The following is a 22,054-nucleotide window of genomic DNA, read 5'->3' as shown; positions in this document are numbered from 1 at the left end:
TCTCATCCTTGGTCACATGGTGCCATGCTTCCTGAGAGCAGCAAGGAAGAGGTTGACAGACATGAGAAGATTTTAAGCTCTCAAGAGCTGAAAATCAACCTTGGGCATTATCTGTGGGTGAGACGAGACAGAAAGGTTTGTTCGGTGCCCTTTCCTACCCCTACCAACGCTGGGGCTCAACCAGGTTGAGGAGTACCTGCTTCAGAGGTGCCAGCAGGAAAGTCCCTTTGAAATCCTGGTGGGAGATCCATGTTTCCCAATCTCTTGTGTCCTCTTGTCTTGTGGAGTGGGACATCACAGAGCCTTTCCTGAAGAAGATTGGACAGCATCTGTTTTTTAACCAAAAGGCTGGCCATGACCCTGCTGACCACAAAACAGGGTGACAACAGTGTCTGCACACACAGGTACAGGATCTCATTTTTCATAACGTGGTTGAAGGCACATTCACAAGAGATCATTACTTCTGTCTGCAAATCCATGTCTGTCAGGCACAGATCAGCCTGGGAGAGAGATAAGGCATGAACATGAAATGTTCATCCATTCCGACTGGGCACACCGCTCTACTGGGACCTTTCTCCTAAGAAAAATCCATATCTAGCCTGATTTCCAGCTGCTCCTACCCCCTGGATGCCAGGTTTCATGCCATGCAATGAAAAATCCTGGAGGCGAGCTCATCACTTCTGCTGTCACGACATGGGTGGGAAGCACAGCCCAGAGAAGGTCACCAGGGGGACAAAGCATGGAAACCCCCTCCAAACTCAGATCCACATCACAAGAGACAATGTGCAACCCAGCTCAGAGGGCAGCTCTGCCTGTGCCGGTATCACCGGGAGCATGGGCGCTCTTTGTGGGCAGAGAGCTACAGACCGGCGTGCACGGAGCAGTGCAAGGGGAGTGGGAAGGTGTTGAACTGAGCCACCTACTCCATTCCTTGTCCACTGACCAGAAATCCCCTGACACGTGCATCAGGAGGATGGGGAGGACAGGGAACGGCCACATTTCACAGACCCTGTCTGAGCCCTCTGCTGAGAAGAGCAGGGGTGAGCTGCCAGGCTCCTCCATCCTGCACAGGGGAGTTCATCCTGTGGAGCAAGCAGACCTGGTGACAGAGCTGGGCAACACACGGTTCCGCCAGCTTGGCTTCAGCAGGGCACCCACGGCACCTCCTGAACGCGGACGCTTGCCACGCATCCCCAGAGGAGGGGACTCCCAGACCAGTACATGGAGTGGGAACAGCTTTGCTCTGCAGCCTCCCAGCCCTGGAGCTTTGCCCTGGGGTGACCTGGGCATCCCCATGAGGCGCACGCACTCAGCGCTTGGGTCCAGACCCACTCAGCTACAGGAAAGCTCCTGCATGGGTAGAAGTCACACAGGTCTGAACGGGCAAGCTCACATCTCTACAGCCCGTCAGCCCTGCAGCCCTCTCCATGCATGTGCTGTCAACAGGCTGCTCTGTCACCAGCCTTTGGGGCCTCCGCAGTCCCCACCCGCATCCTGGTGGGCTTCCCAGCCAAGCCAAGCAGCGAAAGACCACCCAGCTCCGCAGTCCTCACCCGCATCTTGGTGGGCTTCCCAGCCAAGCCAAGCAGCGAAAGGCCACCCAGCTCCGCAGTCCCCACCCGCATCTTGGTGGGCTTCCCAGCCAAGCCAAGCAGCGAAAGACCACCCAGCTCCGCAGTCCTCACCCGCATCTTGGTGGGCTTCCCAGCCAAGCCAAGCAGTGAAAGGCCACCCAGCTCCTGACTGCTGGCCCAGGGCTGCCGGGAGAGATGCAGCAGCAACCGTTGGCCTGAGTCACGTTGCAGCTCAGACCTGTCAAATGACAAAGCCTTTTTGGGCTGAAGTACGGGTCCGGCAGGGCAGCTCTGACACTGCTGCTCCCTCCGTGCCGCTCCAGGGACCCAGCTGGAGCTACGGAGCTGCCCCGAAGGTGCAGGGGCGGCTGGGTGACGGGGCCTCGCTCAGCCAGGTCCCTTGCCGGGCACGTAGGCGAGTGCCAGGCAGTTCTTGGGGTGGCTGCAGGGACTTGGGGTGGCTCTGGGCTGCACAGGGCGCTGGCAGGGCGACAGGCAGGAGGGAGAGCGAGCAGAACCGGGGGGACACCGGGCCATGGCAGATCCAGGGGCTGGGCTGCAGCCCGAGACGCTGCTCTCTGCCTCCCATGGCTTTCAAAGGCAAAGACGGATCTTCCTTTGTTCCGGCAGCCTGCAAAATATTATAGCTTTAATTTCTCCTGTCATTTCAGGAGCGGCTGTCTCCCTCGTGTTTGTTAGGTGCTACGTTTCCTATGAGGTGGCTGCAAAAGTCCCACTAGCCCCCGCACAGCGATTTTCCACTCTCCAATACTTCTACAGGCCGGCAGCTCAGCTCTCTGAGAATTAGTAATAAGAAATACCCTCCTGCGCAGTCCTAAACCTGCTGTTTCTACTACAGAGCTGTTTTCAGCTGCATTCCTCTCGCTGCTTTGATCTGGGACTGGCAGAAGCTGAAAACACCGCCAACAGCACGGAGAGCAGCCGGGAACGAGCCTATCGATCACGGTGAGTCAGAGCTTCCACAAACCTCCGCAGCGAACACCTCCAGGCATGGTGCTGTGGCCACGGGCCGGAGGCCAGCATGACAAACCTCTGAGACGACGGACACTGCGGGACCCGTCACCGGCTGACCCGTCCCCAGATGCGGAGGGAGCGTGGGATGGCTCGAGCACAAGGTGGGAGCCATGTGCGTGCGCACACCCAAGTGGTGCAGCAGTGACGGGGCACCCGGCTGGGCAACCTGCTGCGCTGGCTGGGCTGGGGGCTGCCCAGGACCCAGCTCCATCCTCTGGCACAACCCCATCCTGCTCAGCGCGTGACGCCTGGCCGGGCAGAGTGGCGTGGTCTGGAATCCAGACGCGCTCTGCCCGGACCCTGAGCTGCATACGGCAGTGGCAGGTCTCCTTTGGGGCACGCCGGGTCGTCACCCCTGCAGTGAGCATCACACCTTCTTGCTGTGGCTCCGCAGAGCCCTGCATGTTGCTTGCACCGCTGAGGTGAAGCAAAAAACCCCCTCTCACATCCACTCAGAAACTTCAGCTGCTAAAATGCCGTCTTGAAATGTCACGAGTCTTTTGCCTTTTTCCACTCTGCATGAATACCTCTGTTTCCTACAGAACGGTGACATCTCAGCTGCTTCAACCACCCCCTGGCCTGGGGTGAGTCCCCACTGCCGGTGAGTAACTCGCCTGAATCATCTGTGGGGATCCCAGCACGGTCGCCCTGCCAAGAACTCAGAACAAAGCTGGTTTTCTTTTGATCTTTCAAGACCTGGCAGGCTGTTGTAAAAGCACCGGCTGTGCCCCAGCATGAGCCCAGCATCCAAAAACAAGGTGGCTGTGGGGAGCCAGTTTAGTCCCACTGTGCTGGGCCAGCACCTCCCAGCAAAGAGCCCAGGTGCTGTCCCGGAGAGAGGACAGCTCGAGCCCTGGCTCGGAGCGCTCGAACGGGGCTGCCAGAAAGCTGCAGCCGTTGTTGCGGCAGGTCTCTGGCTGTCAGAGCAGGGGGAAGAGGAAGACCGGCAGCCTGGCAGAGGAAGGGCACTGTCACCCCGGGGGGTTACACAGCTGGGGTGTCAGGGATGGCTCACAGGGATGGAGGGTGGCCCCACGCAGCTCTGCTTTATCCGAAAGGCTCCCCAAGGCTGGCAGCGCTGTCCCCTCTGTCCCCTCCACGAGATGCCCGGAGGCTGGACACCAGTTTCTCACCTGTTTCCAAACCTGGCTTAAATCTGGCGAGTCCAGGAACCTGGATTTCTTCCCCAGAGCTGGAATTCACCAAGCCCAGCCTGCTGCAAAGCACGTCACCCAGCATGGGGGAGAGGATTTCCCCATGCCCCTGTGGCTGCAGACACGGCCTCGCAAACACATCCCGGAGAGACAACTGCAGGGCAGGGCTCCTCAGAAGTAAATTGCCCCAGTGCTGGTAGAAGGAATAATAAAACTATTCGGTGGTTGCTGAAGAACCAGCATTTTCCCACATGACAGCAACATGCAGACCAGCTGCAGGTGCAAATTTCTCCCAGGGAAACACCAAGTTTTCCCAGCACCTTTCCCAGATGCTGCTCAGGCAGGGCAGTGCTGGTCCTGTAACACAGAAAGAATAAGTGCAGAAGCCAGTTTTCCACAATAAATTAGTGTCACTTAAAAAACAGCTCCAGTGCACAATCAGTATTTCCAAACAAGTTAAAAAAATCCCCACCACCTCCTTTTTCATTAAAGAGGTATATATATATATATATATATATATATAAATGGGTATATACATAAATTTGCAGTAGTATGTATACTGTACACACACATCTACACACATATAGATGAATAAATAGATAAAAGTTTTGAGGCTTCAATTTTGGCATGTATTCCTTACGCTTTGGTTCAAGAGCACCAAAATGACAGAAGGCAGCTCTGAAGGTACTGATCTCACCCATTCACGGCAGCCCTGCCCGGAGCGTGCCCGTGCCTGCCTGCACGGAGCCTGCCCCAGTCCTGTCCCCAGAAGGGCACAGGCAGGTCTGAGCAGGCAGCCGTCGCAGCCGGGGCAGCTCCGGGCAGCACCTCGAGCTCTGCCTGATGCTGTGATCTGGGTGTGGGGAGGTCCCGATGTGCCCCCACCTGCTATGGGTCCCCGGCAGCAGGGGGACGCAGCTCGTAGCCGGAGAAGGCAGCTGCCCGCGGGGCGTCGGGCAGGGGGCTGACCGGTGCTGCCTGCTCCAAGCCACCCGGCTGCACGGTGCTGTCACCAGGCTGTGGCTCAGTCCCACAGCCATGCAGGGGCTGAGGAGCACCGACGCCCTGCCCTTCATCCTCCTCCTCACTGGCTGGCAACTTCACGGAGCTGAGCAGTACCCAGTGCCCTGCCACGCCAAGGGTCTCCCGCAGGTCGTCCTGGCTGAAGCTGCTGCCCGGTGCGGGCAGAGGAAGGCAGCTGCCTGCTCGCGGGGCCGGGCACTGGCATTTAGAATAAAGCTGGAGGTGCAGGGAGAGCCACGTCTCGGGTGCCTGATAGTCCCCGTCACCTGTGTAGCTGTCCCTGGTCAGCCCCAGCGGCACCAGCTGCTCCAGCACGCCGTCCCCATCGCACGCCTCCCCGTCCTCCTCCAGCCGCGGCGTGCCCCGGGACCCCAAGGCGTGTGCCCGCTGGCTGTGGGCGCGGGCCGGGCCCCCTCCCTCGTGGCAGGCTGGCCCAAACCCGTTGGCGCAGTAGCCGCTGGGGTCCTGGGAACGGCTTTCTGCGAGGAGCAGCTGGGCGGCGGGCTTCTGCTGGGCGGCGGGCAGCCCGCAGGAGCGGAGCGTGGTCGGCAGGAGCAGGGCGAGCGAGTCCTCCTTGAGCTCGAGGGTGGGCACCGTGACAGTCACCCTCATCTCCCTGTTCAGGAGAGCCTGCCAGGAAACAAGCAACGAAGTCATCAGCCTCAGCTTGCTGAGACCCCCGCCAGCCAGCGGTGACGGACTCGCAGGATACGTGCTGCCCGAGACAGCCTCCTCCAGCGTGACCCATAGCTGACTGATGCATCCCATCAGTATCTTCTCCCATGCAGCAAGGCTTGGGGGTACGGTGGGTCGGAAGGGGGGGAGGCACCTGGGCACTGAGATGGGTTTGGTGGGGGCAGAGGTGGGGAGATGGAGATGCTGAGCCCCCTGTAAACGCAGGGGACCCCGGCTTGGCCGCGGCACACGCTGGGTGGAGGCTGGAGGAGGATCGTTCACTCACAAGTGTTTTTGGGAGGTGCGTCTCGGAGGGGCCGGGGATGATGTGCAGCTGGATGAAGCAGAGCCCAGCCATGGTCAGCAGCAGGAGGACACCACACAGCACGGCAAGGAGGACCCAGGGAAAGCCTGCCAGGAGGTCACAACAGGCTGAGGCGTGGCAGGACCTCAGCCGGTATCCCTCCCAGCCTGCCCTATGCCAGCGCTTCCCCAGCCCCCGCAACAGGTTGGGATGTTCAAGCAGGAGATGCAGGGCAAGACCAAGGGGGATGGTGAGAGAGCATCTCCCCAAGAAAGGTCCCCACAGGGTGTTACCGGGCCACCAACCCTGACCAGAATGGTGGGGGATGAGTGACCCACACCTCCACAGGTCTGTGCCACTGGCAGGACCTAAGACAACAGCAGCGGTGAGAGAAGTCCCACCTGCGGGGCCCGCCGGTGTCACCATGCACTGCTCGGCCTCCCGGCTCTGCTCCCGGGCCATGTCCGCGGCCGCTGTCCGGACACAGTACTGCGTGCTGGGCTTCAGGTACCTGAAGGTGCACGGTGCTTCCTCCCTGCTCCGTCTGCAGGGCACCTGGAAGCAGAGGGGACTCGTGGCCAAGGCGGCTGGAGGTGGGGTCTGCGCACTGCTCCACTCCCTGGTGCGACCTCGACACCCGCTTGCCCCATGGTGTGGAGCACAGACCCTCCCTTCCTGCTCCCCAGCGTCTCCAGCACTTGTTTCTTCACCTCGGGAGGTGTTCAGGTCCCAGACCCTCTTGTAAAACACCTACTGCATGCTTTCCTTTGAACAGAAATGGTTGCAGGTTTTTCTTTTTCACGCAGTCTAGGGGAGGAAAGGGATCCCCTGCCACCCCCAGGCTGCGAGCCCCAAACTGGGAGTGCAAAGCACCTCAAGCCTGCTCGCACTGCTGGGCGTGGGCAGGGATGGGGCGAGTCTGCGGGCACACGCACTACCACACCGACGCAACTCAACGCGGGCATCAAGAGCTTTGCTGGTGCAGCAAGTCCCACGCCCTCGGAGCCTTGCCCAGCCCGCCACGTACCTGCTGGACGAGCACGTCCCCTTCGTACAGGCTCAGCCAATACCACAGCTTCAGCAGCACTTGGTCCACTGGCTTGTAAGAGCCGGCTTTGTTTCGGTAAGGAGTGAGCGGCATGGTGACATTTATGCTGAGGGTGTGACCCTGGAGCAGCCAGGACAGCTTGGGGGGGCCCACAATTGCTGTAAGGAGGGGAAAAAAATAAAATGGAGAAGAAAATTAAGCCCTTCGAAACAGAAGGCAGGCATCTTTTCTGCTGGACATCCCACTCCCAGCGCATAGAAACCTCCTCAGGTCTAGCCTGATGGCACTGTGTGCTGTGAAACCAGCTCCAGAAATGGCAGCCACCATGTCTTTACGACAGCCAGCGCTGCTTCTGCCTCCTCCAGTCACACCAACACAGGCCAGGACAGACCTGCTAGCACCTCCGGCTCCCTGCTCCTCAGCACTTCATCTCTGAGCCATCTGATGATGGTCTAGGGACTCTTTTAGCTAAAGCATATCTATTTCCATGCCAGCTGGATGCAGAGGGAATGAAAAACGAAACTCAGACAGCTGACATGCATCCCTTTTTAGCCACCTGCACGTTCAGTTCAGGGCGATAAGCCCCTGTGAGGTGGGTTAGGGGAAGGTCCTGAGGTTTTTCCTTCCTCCAAAAGACAGCTAGGCGTTTTGGACAGAACAGCCAGCCTGTGACTGAGAGCAGGCACGTGCTCACACCTTGCAAACACAGCAGCCAGGGCAAAGGCAGCGCTGGAGGGACTACTCCTGCCTTCACCACCCTGCACCAGCTTCACCTTGCTGGAACAAGAATGCCCTCACCCAGCATCTCCCAGAGCCACAGCAGGGATGAACAAGGGATGCTTTTGAAAGGCAAGCCTGGAGGGGTATCCTCTCTCCGGCCCCATCTCACTGTGCTCTACAGAGACCCAAGATCTCTCAGTGCCTCAGTGGCCTGCAGCCTCCCATCCGTGGTCCTCACCTCACTGTGTCTCCTCCTCTGTCCCCTTGCTCTTCAGGCAGCCCTTCTCCAGAAGCTCTGTTCCCATCCCTTTCCTCTGGTGGGGCTCTTGGCACTTTTCCCACCAGTATCTTCAAGTGATTTCCCACCATAACCCTCCAGACCGCCCCAAGGACCCCTCTCCCCATTGCCCCCCCCACCCCGGGAAGGGCAGGAGCCCAGCTGAAGGGGCTCCCTGGTCCTTACTGTCTCTGTATGGCTGCAGCTCACTGGAATAGGCCCACTGGGACAGCTCGCCTCCGGCCACTGCTCTCACCCTTGCCCAGTAGATATCGTGGATCTTGTCAAAATACAGCTCACATGCCCAGGAGGAGCCAGTGCCGTTCCTCCAGCACTCATCTGCCTTGGTCCAGTGCGAGGTTCTGCCCATGGAGAAAATGCAGGGAATTCTCCTTTTTGGCACCTTTCTAGCCAAAAAGGAAGGCTGCCTAGCCATGGCCATCCTGCCCGAGTGGAAAGCGTGGGAGAGCACAGATATTGGCCAACAGCATCTTGGGCTACATTAGGAAGAGCACTGCCAGCAAGTCAAATCCCCTCTCATGGGCACTGGTGGGATGCGCCCTGACCCGTGGTCTCCGCTACAAGAAAACCCATGTCCATGCCAGAGAGTGCCCGCTGCGGGGCCAGAGAGATGACCAAGGGGTTGAGGAATCTGTGGAATGAGGGAAGCCGATCCAGCGGGGATTGCTTAGCCTCAAAAGAAGTGGCTTAGGGTGGGGACGTCTTATCAATGTGATAGAGTAAAGAAGATGGAGACTTCTTCTCAGCAGTGCCCAATGAAAGGACAAGAGGCAGCAGGCACAGGCTGAAATACAGGAAATTCTATTTAAGCATAGGGGAAAAAAAACCCCAAAACCCAAACCCTTTTTTGTTTTTTTCACTGGGAGGGTGACCAGGAAAGGGAACAGGTTGCCCAGGCAAGTTGTGGAGGCTCTGCCCTTGAAGGTGGTCAAAACCCAACGGGACACAGTCGTGAGCTGACCCTGCCTGAGCCAGGGTTGGCTGAGCTGATTGCTGGAGCTCCTTGCCAGCTCCGCTGTTCTGGTACTCTGTGATATTCCCTGCCAGATAATAATCCTCTGGCTACCGGGGGTCCCGCACAGCCCCTGCCAGGGTGTAACCAAGGTGATGGAATTAGTTAATCATAAAGCACGAACAATGCTGCTATGTCCCTTGTACAGCCCTGCCCATCTGGACATTAGGTCTGGGAACAGAGGGTTTAGTCCCTAGGTAATCATTAATGTTAAACAATAATGGTGAAGGCCAATAGAAATAATAGAAATAGCGTTACCAAATGGTTGCAGGTGTATTTGTGGTACCTATCTATTGTGTGAATTAATTGAAGCAAAAAGTCATACATCTCCCCCCAAAGAAGTTAGTTTTAATTAAAACCAGCAGGTGCCTAGAACTGGTCAAGACGACCCGTGCCGCAGGGACAAGAGCCAGAAGAGGACTGAGTTTGCGCAGAAACTGTGATGAAGAGGATAAGCCTTCATCTTGGGACCCCCGACGACCACCACTAGGAGGCACTGCGCAAGCGCGGGTGGGAGGAGTGTATGAAAATGGACTGATTTGACTATGAAAGGAAGGGCTTATGTAATCAGATGAATACGTATATTTTGATCTATATAGACTGCACAGAAGGGGTATGGGGTATGCACGTTCGGCGGAATTATCCCCCGTGCATCCGACGTCGCAATAAAGAATGCTGCCTGTTAACACTACATTGGTGTTACGAGGTCTATTCCCGGATTTTCGGTGACAAGGGTGCAGGGGGATAGGCACCTTGGCCCCTCGTCCCTGCCACCCCACCTACCGTCTCCTCCACTCCACCTGGTACGCGGCACCATCGGGCAAGCCGGGGTCCGGCTCCCAGCGCAGCTGGACGTGGAAGTTCTGCGCCTCCAGCCTCACGTCCCGCGGAGGCAAGGGAGTGCCTGGGGAGGGGGGAAGCAGCAGGGCATCAGGCAGCACCGCTCCGCTCTGCATGGGCCCGCTCCTTGGCCATGCTGCACGGGTCTCCCCGCTCTGCATCGGCATCGTGGGGCCTCCCCCTGCCTGACAGTTCCCAGATTCAGGCAAACACCGACTCCCTGCCAGGCTCAGGCAAGCACCGGCTGCCAGCGCCGCGCTCAGCATCCGCGTCCTGCGCATCTCCTGCACACCCTGGAGCACCCCATCTGCGGTCCTACGACAGGCATCAGCACCCTGACGTGCTTGCTGGCGACCCTGGGGTTTTCCTTCCCATCACACCTTGAAGACCGCTCAGTTCCCTCCTCCCTGCAGGTACCTTCTGTGGGTCTGGGAGTTGTCCTCGTGTTTCCCCCCCCACTGCAGGCAGGGCCACCCCTGGCCCGCTGCGGCAGCTCCAGAGCAGGACTTACCCCGGAGCAGGGTGCAGCTGGCCAGGGACAGAAGCAGGCTCAGGGCAGGGCTCATCCCTCCGCACCCCGTCCATCTGCCCCCAGCTCGACACTGCCACGCCGGGTGCTGCAGCGAGAGGACGGGTGTGCGGAGCTGTTCTGCCACCCGCAAACACGATGGGGAGCTGGAACCTGAGATCAGAGAACAGACTGTTTTCTCCCGAAGCTGTGGCCGGTGTCACCCGCCGCAGGCATGCCTCGCAAACAGAGGCTGCGTGCCCAGCTATGGCGCGGAGGTGGAGGCTGGCAGGGGACCCCCTGCTGCCCCCCGAGACAGGGTGAAGCAGCAGCGGGGCAGGTGCGTGTGCCGCAGGGACCTTCGGCTGCACCCACCTCTGTCTGGTTCCCTGTGGCGCTCGGTCCTTCCCTAAAGGCAGCGAGAAGTCGTGCTGCCGGGGTCACCGGGACGTGGGTCTGAGAAAGCTCCCGGCCCGCCGCTGGCACCGCTCTGCTGGTGACTCAGCCCTGCTCCGGGCATGACTCACACCGGCACAACCGGTGACGACGCCGCTGCCACGACACCCCAGCCCTCCGCAGCCTCGGCGGGACGGCACCACGCACACCGGCACCCAGCCAGGGTACACAGGGCACCCCAAGGCAGCCCCCTCGGGGTGCCGTGCCCTGGGTAGAGACCTCAGTCCACAGCAGAGGCTGGACCCATCAGGCGCCTGCATGGCAGCTGGGCACAGCCCCAGGCCCACACTGCAGCGCGTTGCTGCTCGGCTTCCTTCTCCCTCTCTCCGAAACCTGGCCAGTATCTCCTTACCTTGGCCGTGCCGCAGCACTCGGCTCCCAGGGAATTTTTTTCCCTGCTCTTGCCGGCTATGGAGGTAACCTTGCTCTCCAGGGAGAGACGTGCAAGGTCCTTGAGGCCTCCAGCGCTGACCTCCCGGTCGTGGGGACATGTCCCCAGCGAAGCGGGGAGCCCAGGGCCACCTCGAGAGGCAGACGGGTGGGAGAATCATCCTGTCCAGACTGGAAACCTGTAGGGCCGGATTACTCCCACCCATTACCTCTTGCTCTTCCCATTTCACCCGGACTCCGCACTAGTGTTACGAGCACAGGCACCTTGGCAGGTGTGTATAGAACGCCTTCCCCATGTTTTCTGCCCCTTGCCAGTGTTCAGAGCCGGAAACAAGGAGGAGCAGCCAGCAAGTGGGGATGGGCAGCTGCGAACCGCAGGCAAGGGCTCCCAGCCCCGAGGTGAGACCTCCGAAATGCCGGAGCCGAAGCGCAGGCAGTGGGTTTTCGGCGTCCCCCTGCCCCGATGCTAGCACAAGCCCTCCCGGCTTTGCGGCAGGCATTTCCCCCTGGAGGGAGCAGGGCCCCCAGGACAGCCCCCAGGACTCGCAGAGCAGCAAGTCAGCTCCCCGGGGAGACCCCGGGACCCAGCTACCTGCGCAGGCAGGGACAGGGTGACCGCAGGATGGTCCCTGGCAGCCCCCCACTGACCCCAGCACCCCTGGTCCCTGTCTGCCTTGGCCAGTAGGAAAAACCCAGCACCCCTCCCCATGTTGCAGTTTCTGTAAAAACACGGTTTAGTGGCTACCCCATCAGCTGAGACTGCGGGGATTAAACCCCCTCTCCCTCCCCTGCACATCCCTTCCTTCGCCCGTGTCCCCCATTGCCACGCTGCCCCGAAACGCCAGCGGTCCCCCCTACCTCGGCCCACAGAGCTGCTCCCCTCTGCCGAACACAACCACCTTCAGCTCAGCAGCCCCCCGTTAGGCTCCAGGAGTGTTTGCTGGGAGCATCACCGGTCTCCCTCCGGCTAGGGGACACGGCCCTGTCCTCTGTGCCGCCGCACTGGGAGGCTGCTGGAGCCGTCCCACGGCACCGCACGTGATTTGGCTTTGGTGGTTCATACCCTTTTTCCTGGGTCAGGGTTATTTTTTCTCTTTCTTCCTTCCTTGTTGACGGCGTCTCATCTGGCTGCAGGCTCCCGGGCTCAGCAGTGCCCTCTGTGAGGGAGCGACGAGACACAGCCAGCCCAGCACCCCGGTTGCACCCAGCCCCAGCACCCCGTGCCTGCGTCCCCCCTCGCGGGGACCATGAGTGCCTTGGGGACAGAAGACACCAGCACAAGGATCAGACCGGGGTGACGCAGGGACAGACACAAGCCAGGACGTCCCTGCAGAGCCAGGGGCAGGTTTTATCCTTGCCAACGCCGGGCTGCAGGCTGGGTGCGCAGAGCTGGGACCCCACGGAACCCACCCGCGGCTCAGCAGCGCCCTGCGAGCCCCAAGCCTTCGGCAGCCCCGCGGGGACAGAAAGCTTTCCGAGAGCGTAACGCTGCGCAGCCACGATGAGACCAACAGAGCCACCAACGGCGGGAGCTCGCCGGCACCCTGCAGCTCTGCTGGGAGCTGAGCAGACACCGCACACCCAGGGACTTTAAAGCAAGCTCGGGGCAGACGCCAGCACCTTCACTGCTGTCTCCACGCTGTGCCCACAGCCAGCACCGTCCGGCAGCCTCGGAGCATCCCACGGCACGAGTGGAGATGGGCCCGTGGCCCAGCGGGGCAACAGCCGCTGGAATGAGGAGACACAGCCAGCAGCAAACCGCACAGAGCCTTTAATACCACCCTTGCTGAGAACATCTTCCGCTCACCGCCCGCCCCAGGAACAGCCAGCTGCCCACACCTCCGCCCGCGCCCGGTCGTGGGGCCGAGAGGCCGGGCAGCTCGGGAGGGCAAGGGGACGCCGATCAGGCTGGGTGAGCCCCCGGGACAGCATGGGGAGAAGACACAGGCAGGAGATGCTTCACCTGCCTCGGCGCACGGAGCAGAGCATTTGAACAGCTCTTCCAGTGCTGCCAAAAGCTCACAAGAGCAAAAGCTCCTTCTCCCTCACCTGCCAGCTCTGCACCGGGCAGAGCCCAGCACCACCCACCCACGAAGCAGCACCGGCGAGACGAGCACACGGCTGCCTCCAGCACGCTGAGCCCCGCTCCCTTTTCAGTCAGAGGGTGGGGGAATCCCCACGGCAGCTCCGGGAGGCTGCAGGGGCTGGCAAACCTGGGGTGCACGGCCGAGGAGGAGGTACGCACCCAGGGACCCCAAGGGTGCTGCTGGGCCGTCGTCCCCGAGCCGTCCGGCTGCAGCTCCTCTCCCCAGCCTTCACTCAGCGCCTTCAAAGCAGCAAGCGTTGCAGGGATGGCCATCTCCAAACCCCGGAGAAGGCAGCTGCCTGTCGCGGGCAGGACGCAGGCAGCACCAGGGCTCGGGGCGGGGGCTGCAGGGAGGGCAGGGCTCTCCTGGCACAGGGTGCTGCGGGGAGGAGACGACTGCAGCAGCAAGAGCCCAGCTTCCCTGGGGCCGGAGGCACTGCCGGCCGCTCCCAGGAGGGCATGAGGTGGGGTGCGGAGGGAGGAGGTAGAGCTGTGACAGGCGGGTACCACCGTCTCCGTCCCCACCTCCCCACAGTGCCGGGAGCCCAGGCTAAACTTTCCCAGGTAGAACCCATCCTCCAAAGGCCTTCTCCAGATACCGGGCCACCGCCAGCGTCAGGTGGTCGTTGTAGGAGGCTGCCACCAGCTGTATGCCCAGCGGCAGGCCCTCGCTGCTCAGGCCCAGTGGGCACTGCGTCACCGGCAAGCCCAGGACGTTGAAGATAGCTGGAAGAGAGAAGGCTGCGTCAGAGCAAGCACAGCAAGTGGGATAAATCACTGCCTGGCTCTCCCACCCACGGCAGGCAGCCGCTGCCACACACGGCGCCGGGCTCCTGGGAGCTGGTCCTTGCTGGAGCGGCGCAGAGACAAGACGACAAGGGGACATCGCTGGCCAGAGGTACCCAGCGCCCACGTCACGTAAGTAAATTGCACCCACGAGTGATGACACACTTACACGGCACTTGCTGCAGCATGCCAGGATCTGCTTTGGGAGATTCCTGCCCCCAGCACCATCCTTGAATCACTCCAGAGCCAGACAGCATTGTAACGCTGCGCTGGCATCAGGGAGCTCAAGCCACAGGAAAGCCACGTAGAGACCCCCGTCCTGCACCCCAAGAGATGCAGCTGCTCTCGGGTGCCTGCTAAACCACCGCGCCAGCTCTACCAGCGTGAGTGCATGCCTCTGGGGGCAGGGCAGCCCCCCGAGATCACACGTGCCATCAAACTCGCCCCGCTGCAGACAGCAGGTACAAATCCCACAGTTTTCAAGCATAATCCTGGCCCCGCACCCCGGAGCAGTGAGACACCGCTCTGCACTGCAAAGCCCACAGTCAGCGACGGAAACGCTCCGGGTCAGACAGCCTGGCCCCCAGCCCGCAGCAGCGAGGGCCTGCCCCCGACCCCTGCCCGTACCCCAGCAGAGGAGCCGGAGCTGCTCACCTGTGTAGGCGAAGTTGAAGGGCATGCATATGGGGGAGTGGTGCCTGGGAGCGACGGTGGGGTGCGAGGGGTAGAGGAGCACCCCATCCGGCCCCAGCAGGGCCTCCATCTCTTCCCGCAGGCTCTTCCCCATGCTGACTAGCTTGGCGTTCACACCAGGGCTGAGTTTCATCACCTTCTCCGTCAGCCCCAGGGCTGCAGGGCAAGGGCACCAACAGGAACAGAATGAGCGAGAGGATGGTGGTTAAGCAAGCTGGGAAGTGCATTGCCCGGCCACACGCTGCATTCCCCAAGGCTCCTGCCTGCTGGCACGCCGGCTCCCAGAGGCGCTGAAACCCTGCACATGGCATGGATCTGCAGGCAGCATCTCCCCAGCTTTGCCAAGGGAAAGGCTTTCCACCTGCCCGCTCCTGCAAGGAATTTTTCTAGCCGCTGGGATTGAGCAGAGCTGGCGGAGCAACCCCAGCACTCATTAGACAGCAGCACGACAGCACTAATTAGGGTTCTCCAGTATCTGCTGCTAAGAAACAAGACTGGTGCAGAGCCCTGACTGGCTCCCTCTAAGCCCCAGCAGTTCTGGCAGGGCTCACAGCAGGAGCAAACCCTGCCTGCAGCTCCGCTGTCCTCACTCCTCCCAGGATACTCAATCCCAGCTATCAAAGATCCAGCCAACTGCCCCTCGAGCACACGTTTGAGTTGAAGACATCGAGCGTCATTTAAGAAAAAAACCAAAGCATTCTGAAGCTGCTTGGTGCAAACTCCAGAGTCCCTTTGCGGGGCACGGCAAGGGCACTATTTTCATTTAACAACTTGCCCGCCCCCCCCCCCCACCTCCGCACGCCCCGGGGCTCCTCCCAGCCTTACCGATAGCTGGGAGGGTGTGGGAAGACATCCCCACCAGCCACTTCATCAGCTCCCACAGCGGCCACACCGGCTTCCCGTGATCCCCCAGCAGCTCAGTGAATAGCTGTGCCTCCTGGAACACACACACAAGCTCTCTCCATCAGCACCGTCAGCTGGCGTGCGACGGGGAAGAACTGGCTGACAAACAACAGCCAAATCTCCGGCTGCCCAATGACCCCAGCGCAAGCTGTTCCCATTTTCAGACAAGAGATGCCCACCACGAGGGTTACACAGCTCTAGTCCAGAGGGCAGCAGGAGAATCTCTCCCTACCAGGGACAGCAAGAAGGGGACCTCACTCTGCGGAGCAACAGCCCCCCAAAGCAGCACCCCTCCTCTGACACGATGCAAGGGATGATGCTCTGGATAACGTCTCCCGGAGGCATTTACTGCTGTTAATATCCTGTGGGATCAGGAAGGAGGAGGCAGAGGGGGCCAGGTGTGCCCTCCTTAGCAAGGGGTTGGTTTATTTTTCACCGCTGCCTGCGTGGCAGAACTCACGAGGTGTAATACTCCTCGGAGTTTATTCTTGCTACAAAATACTTCCACGCAGGCACAGAGCACGGCGCAGCGACTACAATTCAAGGAAAAAAAATAACACATGCAGGCCTGCTGCTGAAGAGCTGCTAATCTACCACCTCAGTCCTGGCATCCTAATGGGCATTAACCCCAATTTACCATGTCCAGGGACACAGCACGGGGGTAAGAGCAAGGATGCTACCTGCTTGGCTGACTCACCAACTTGCACAGAAAAGGTCAATGTGCTAAAACGGCCTCTCCTTCCCTAAGCCATGTTGCTCCTCTGCTGGGAGCCACATCATCACCTTACGGGAAAGCAAGGAAGAAGGGGCTGTGTAGCTTTGGAAAGAGACGAAAGGAGGATTGGGGGAGGACAAATGGAGCAGAGAAAGCCCCCAGGCAGGTCTGGGAAACCCACAGCTCTCCATGGCTGGCCCCAGCCAGCCAAATTTGTGCCTTTCCCAGCTCAGTCTGACAGACCTGCCCATCACTGTCCTTCGACGACATCATGGCTGACCAGATCTGGAAAGAATATTTCATCTTGTGGATCGCCACGTGCTGAACTTGGACCCCCAACTCGCTTTCGAGGTGCTCCACCACCTAAGGGGAAGAGTAGGAAGGGTTTGTCTCTGCAAGGATGTGATGTTCTGCAGTCACTCCATGGAAACGAGGGACAGGAGAGAGCCCAGGAGCAGCTTCTCTTTGCTGCCACACAGGCATCCCACAGCTCCTGCCCGCTCGCCTCCGCCCTGAGCAGCAGGACCTGCTCCATCTGACAACAACCATCGAGCTGCCCAGGCAGCCCTCCACACCACCTGCGGCAATGCTCCTGAAAAGCACCAAGAGCAGTACAGAAGATCTAACTGAAAAACAACAAAAAAGTTCCTTTGCATGACTAACTGCCAGGCAGTAACCCTGAAGACCGCAGACACACAGCCATCCCCTCGCCGTGTGATATGCCCCCAGGAGGTCTCTGTAACATGGACAAGAGACATTAAAAAAGCAAAACACAGCCATTGCAATGGAAATGGGGCCAAAAACTTGGGAAACCCAGTGCACTCAAACACATGGGTGCTGCTGGCAAGGGCATCTGCAGCCACTTGCAAGATTTTCCCCTTGCTGCTTCTTTAACACAGAAGAAAGATTTTTCCACTTTTTTCCCCACTGGAGGCACGGCACCGGGACTCGAGGCTGCCTCCACGGCAGTGTAGCCTGCAGCCCCCCACCCCGCCAGCCCCTCCAGGAGCCATGCACAGAGCAGCTCACCTCGCCTCCAAGGGGCTCCTCGGACTGGTCTCCCCTGGTTTTATCTCCAGGCTCACCCCAGTGAGAGCCAACCTCCATTCCTTCCTACCTTCTTTTGGGCCTGCAAGATCTCCTTGTCCACAGGCGACACAAAAATGGACCCGCCGTCATGATCCATGCAGTGAAATTTTATTTTCTCCAGTGACACCTTTTCATTCAGCTTCAGCCTGGGAAAGGAACAGTGCTTTGCTCACAAATCATCCCTGGCTCCTCCTTGGCTGCCAGAGCTGCTCACATGCTTGTAATGCATCCTCAGGACACGCGATACATCCTCAGGACACCCTGCACTACTCACCAGGGTGGGAAGGAGAGTCCCTGAAGACACACAGACACTTGCTGCCCACAACCCATCCAGCTGCTTGCCCGCCCCATCAGTCCCAACTATAAAATCTGCACATTTGTTGCTGTTAGAAAAATCCACATCTCTCACTATGAACCTTATAATTACAGACCCTGGCCAGGGCTGAGGTTGGGACTGCACCACGAGACCCATGGACGAGCAAAAGTGGTAACAGAGCAAGCAACTGTGTGCAGGCCACAGCAAGAAGCAGGATCTGCCCAGTCCACCCCATCTCCACTCTGCTCCTTACTGGTACGTGCACGTAAAAGGCTGCTTGGTTGCACAGACCTATGAAGAGACCAAATGGGGCCATGGTGGGGGATGGGAAACTCATCATTCAGGCACAGGAAAAAGCACACATAAAACCAAAAGCAAGGCCAGCCCCAGGAGGGAAGGGCTGTGCTGGATGGCGCTGGCCGGAGCAGCTCACGGCAAAATCTTCCTGTGAGGAGGGCCCGTCTGACCACGGCTGCCTGTTCCCCAGAGCATGGGGTGGTGGGAAGGACCGCCCCAGCTGCAGGGGTCCTGCAGAAGCCAGTAACAAGCCATCTGGGTGGTGTGCTGACCCCCTGCGCTGGCCAGAAAGCAGCCGAGACCAATTCAGCAGCTTGAACCAGCAGGAGCAACCTACTTGTTGACACCAGGACCGGCCATGACCCTCAGCATAGGCTCCAGGTCCTCTGCGTAGCGGCACATGGGCCCCGTGCACAGGAAGCTGGTCCGCACCCCTCGAGCGTTTGGGAACTGGCCGTCGTTGGGGACCACCCCTGCGAGCACAGAGGGGGATGCTGGGGATCACCCTTGCGAGCTCGGAGGGGGATGCTGGGGACCACCCCAGCACGGCCTCCAGCCGGGGCAAGCCGAGCAGGGGGCGGCCGTCGGGCGCAGGGGGACGCTGGCACCCAGGCACTGCACACGTCAGCAGCGCCTGCCAGCTGATGGCACGGTGCACCGGGTGGGGAACGGAGGAAAAGCACCCAGCCGGGACACCAGCTTCCAGGGAAACACCCCAGCAGCAGATCCCGACCTTGCGAAAAACATCCCACGCCGGGGATGTGAAACGCCTCCCGCGCGCTCGGCGCTGTGCCACCAAACGGCATCCCACTGCTGAGGCCGGGCTGTGTTCACACACCGGGCTTGTCCCGCGCAAGAAGTTGCCCGTCCTCTCACGGCAGTCCCCCCGGAGATAAGCACTGGAATGTGCTGAACAGGTTCCTCCCACGCCCTGCACTCCGCATCCCGGCATCTCTGCTGGGAGGAGAGGAGATCCCCACGCCCACTGTACCTGTCGTGGGTTTATGGCCAAAGACTCCGTTGAAGAAGGCAGGCATCCGGATGCTGCCGCCGATGTCGGAGCCCACACCTATGACCGAGCAGGCGGCTGCCAGGACACCGCCTTCCCCGCCTGCACGGGAGAAAACACAGCAGAATCCCCACAGGCTTATAGTGCAAAGCATCCACCCAAGCAGGAGCATCTCACAGCGGCCGCTTCCCCCCGCACGCAGATGGCCCCGGCTCTAGCGATATCTGGGGCACAGCTGGGCGACGTGGGACTTCCCTGCCCAAGTCCCACACCAGCACTGCTGTTTGCACGCAGAGGAAGACACACGAACCAAAGCGATGCTGGTGGAACATCCAGCTGGTCCAAGGCAGATGGACCTCCAACCGGCCTACCGCCCTGCCCAGGAGAGAGGCCCGTGAGCTCCGCAGCAGCCCAGCGACACGTCAAAGCAGTGCGCAGAGGACTTGGGGAACTCTTTCCTTGCTGCATTTGAACCCGCTGCTGGTGCGGGACCGCGCCGCGGTGCCGGGGCTCACCCGAGCTGCCGCCCACGATCCTCTGCAGGTCGTAGGGGTTGTTGGTCCGGCCGTAGACCCTGTTGCTGGACTCGAACCACATGCACAGCTCGCTGCAGTTGGTCACGCCCAGCGGGATGGCACCGGCCTGCTTCAGCCGGGACACCACCGTGGCATCCGAGGTGGCGATCACGTTGCGGCGGTTGACCAAGCCAGAAGTGTTGGGCATCCCTGCGGTGACAGGCGGAGGGGGCTGTCAGAGACCACCCCGGGGGGCAGCAGCCTGCGAGGAGCAGGTCCCCAGCGAGGGCTGCCCCTCCGCAGCACCACGACACCCGCAGCGCTTGGGTGCCAGCAGTGAGCACGAGCACGCGGGTCCCGGCAGAGGGGGAAAGGGAAGCTAAGTCCCTCCGAGCGCCCCACCGCAGCCCCCCACCGCCCCGGGCAGCACGGGGCCGAGGGAGCGAGCCCCGACCCGCGAGGCCGGGGGCAGCGCGGGCAAACCCACCGTGCAGGGAAAAGGCCTCCTTGACGGTGACGGGCACCCCCAGGAAGGGGAACTTCTCCTCCAGGTAGGCCTCGCCGGGGCCCTCCGCCAGCAGCCGGTCCACCTGCCGGGCCTCCTCCAGGGCCTCCTCGAACCTGCGGGGCAGCGGCCGGCGGGGACGCTCGGGGGCTGCCCAGGCGCGGGGGTCCCGGGGGGGGTGGGGGGAGCAGCGCCCAGCGCGCGTGGGAGCGGTAAAGGGCGGCGGGACGCGCCCGGCGCTTCCCCGCGGCCCCCGCGCTGCCGGCCGTGCGGGGCCCGCCGCCACGCAGCCCCCCGGGCCCCCGCGGCTCACCGGTCCCTGACGACGGCGTTGATGAGCGGGTTGACCTCCCTGATGCGCTCCACGTAGGCCTCCACCACCTCCACGCACGTCACCTGCGGCCCGGGGCAGTGCGCGCCGCGGTCAGCGCGGGGGGGGGGGCCGGACCCCGAGGGCCCCGCACCGCCGCCCCCCCCCCCCCCGCCCCCTCCCGCGGGTCGCGGCGGCCCCTGCGCGGGGGGGGGGGGGGGAGCCCCGCGCGCCCCGCCCCACCCCCCTCGCCGGCCGCACCTGGCGCGCGCGGAGCCGCGCCGCCAGCCGGCGGGCGGGCAGCAGCAGGAGCTCGCGGCGCGGCGGCGGGACGGCGCGCGGCGGCGCGGGGGCCACGAGCCCCAGCAGCGCCAGGCAGGCGCGCGACAGCAGCCGCAGCAGCAGCACCAGGCACCGCTCCGCGCGCGACAGCGCCATGGCCGGCCCGCCCCGCCGCCGGCACCTCGCCGGGGCCACGCCCCCGGGGCGGAGCTCCGTTGCCGCGGAAGTGACGTCAGCGCGCCGCACCGCCCGCGTTGCCACGGCGACGGCCCCGCCGCCATGCGCCGGCCTTCCCCATTGCACCCACAGGGGGACGGGTGGGCTCACCGCGCCCCGGCTGCGGGGCTGCCCCCGCGGAGACTCGCCTCTTCCCGCTCCGGGGCGGCGGCGGCAGACCGGGATCGGTGCCGCGGGCTGGCTGGCGGTTGCCGCCGGCCCGGTGAGGAAGGGCCGCGCTCCCCACGCAGGCCCGGGCGGCCGATCCCGCGCCGGGGAGAGGGCCTCGGCCGACGCGGTGCCGCGTGCGGGCTGGGGCAGGGGCCTGGAGGGCGGGGGCCGGGCCGCGACACCGCTGGGCGCCCCCGCAAGGCCTGCGGGCTGCTGGCGGAGCGTCCCGCGCCGGGGCTGCGGGGAGAGGCCTCCCTTCCCGCCTCCCTTCCCGGCAGCGGCTGCCCGTCCGCATCCAAACGCCTGGCCACAAGGCCTGGCTCCAGCGCCGGCGCTCTGCCTGCGGGCCCTTCCAACCCATGGCACCTCCGCGCTGATCGGCTTAAAGCTGCCGTCTGATTATGGTTTCCTTCCCGTGGTAACACTGAGCTTCACCCTCCGGCTCTTCCCCTCGTACAAGACAAACGCTCACGTACTGATTTTCAGACAAGCGCTGAGGTTTTTCAGTCGCTTGATTGCAAGAACCGGAAGAGCACTGGATAATCCTCAGCCCTCAAGACAAAAGTTACAAGAATTGATAATGCTGGCGGAAAAAATCATGTCTTTTAAAGCAATTATTTAAGCAGCATCTGAGCTGGCCTTATTACGTCGCTTGCCGTGCACACAGTTAGCAATAAAATTATTGGTGAAGAGCCAGGGAGGTGAGGGGACACGTTTCTTGTGAAAATCTTTTATGACCGCAAAGTCAACAAGTCAACATTTGTAAAAATAATCTGCAGCGTGCACACCCTGGGATGATATTGGCCTGACCTCTGTCCCATATAAACCTAAGCTGACTTAAAAGCAAAGCCATCTTGATAATAGCTGTTTTCTTACAACTCTTGACTACAGACGTTTTTTCCCCTGCCTAATGCAGCTGGAGGAGGAGAGAAGGAAGTGCAAAGCTGCTTTCCCTGCTTGGAGTTGGGCTCCTTTGCCCCAGGAGCACACAGAAAGCTTCTTGTTCCGGTGGTGGGTTTGGTCACCAGGCACCTCTGCGGGGCATGGAAAGGCCCCTCCAGCTGTAGAAGTGTGGGACTCCTGCGGTCCCATACGGACAGGGGAAACATTTGTCCCTTGCTGAT

The 22,054-nt window shown here is 61.2% G+C and overlaps 2 protein-coding genes across 2 annotated transcripts; both read right to left on the bottom strand.

Moving 5' to 3' along the window:
* Nucleotides 1-4,298: 4,298 nt before the first annotated feature.
* On the bottom strand, nucleotides 4,299-10,404 carry LOC142363121 (uncharacterized). Its single transcript, XM_075435589.1, has 7 exons — nucleotides 10,195-10,404; nucleotides 9,627-9,747; nucleotides 7,997-8,172; nucleotides 6,793-6,971; nucleotides 6,167-6,320; nucleotides 5,748-5,872; nucleotides 4,299-5,416 (listed from the first exon to the last, which is right to left on the bottom strand). The coding sequence occupies exons 1-7, from the start codon at nucleotides 10,247-10,249 to the stop codon at nucleotides 4,652-4,654; spliced, it is 1,575 nt and encodes a 524-aa protein (XP_075291704.1). The 5' UTR covers nucleotides 10,250-10,404; the 3' UTR covers nucleotides 4,299-4,651.
* Nucleotides 10,405-12,792: 2,388 nt separating this feature from the next.
* FAAH2 (fatty acid amide hydrolase 2) lies at nucleotides 12,793-20,699 on the bottom strand. Its single transcript, XM_075435635.1, has 11 exons — nucleotides 20,523-20,699; nucleotides 20,265-20,347; nucleotides 19,934-20,067; nucleotides 19,447-19,656; nucleotides 18,914-19,033; nucleotides 18,260-18,395; nucleotides 17,338-17,455; nucleotides 16,464-16,583; nucleotides 15,428-15,539; nucleotides 14,564-14,758; nucleotides 12,793-13,849 (listed from the first exon to the last, which is right to left on the bottom strand). The coding sequence occupies exons 1-11, from the start codon at nucleotides 20,697-20,699 to the stop codon at nucleotides 13,674-13,676; spliced, it is 1,581 nt and encodes a 526-aa protein (XP_075291750.1). The 3' UTR covers nucleotides 12,793-13,673.
* Between the last annotated feature and the right edge of the window lie 1,355 nt (nucleotides 20,700-22,054).

The sequence above is a fragment of the Opisthocomus hoazin genome, chromosome 14 (assembly GCF_030867145.1).
Source record: "Opisthocomus hoazin isolate bOpiHoa1 chromosome 14, bOpiHoa1.hap1, whole genome shotgun sequence".
In the NCBI taxonomy this organism is placed as follows: Eukaryota; Metazoa; Chordata; class Aves; order Opisthocomiformes; family Opisthocomidae; genus Opisthocomus; species Opisthocomus hoazin.
Note: the sequence above shows the minus strand (reverse complement) of the source record. Positions and strands in the feature narration are given on the sequence as shown.

What these genes read in the sequence shown, in the direction of transcription:
- LOC142363121 (XM_075435589.1), bottom strand. Translation starts at nt 10,249, where the DNA reads ATGAGCCCTGCCCTGAGCCTGCTTCTGTCCCTGGCCAGCTGCACCCTG. An exon ending in CAGGTGGAGTGGAGGAGACG is followed by an intron (nt 8,173 to 9,626) that starts GTAGGTGGGGTG and finishes CTCCATGGGCAG; the next exon opens with AACCTCGCACTGGACCAAGG. An exon ending in GGGACGTGCTCGTCCAGCAG is followed by an intron (nt 6,321 to 6,792) that starts GTACGTGGCGGG and finishes CTCTGCTTCCAG; the next exon opens with GTGCCCTGCAGACGGAGCAG.
- FAAH2 (XM_075435635.1), bottom strand. Translation starts at nt 20,699, where the DNA reads ATGGCGCTGTCGCGCGCGGAGCGGTGCCTGGTGCTGCTGCTGCGGCTG. An exon ending in GATCGTGGGCGGCAGCTCGG is followed by an intron (nt 19,034 to 19,446) that starts GTGAGCCCCGGC and finishes TCTCCCGTGCAG; the next exon opens with GCGGGGAAGGCGGTGTCCTG. An exon ending in CCACACCCTCCCAGCTATCG is followed by an intron (nt 14,759 to 15,427) that starts GTAAGGCTGGGA and finishes CTTGCCCTGCAG; the next exon opens with CCCTGGGGCTGACGGAGAAG.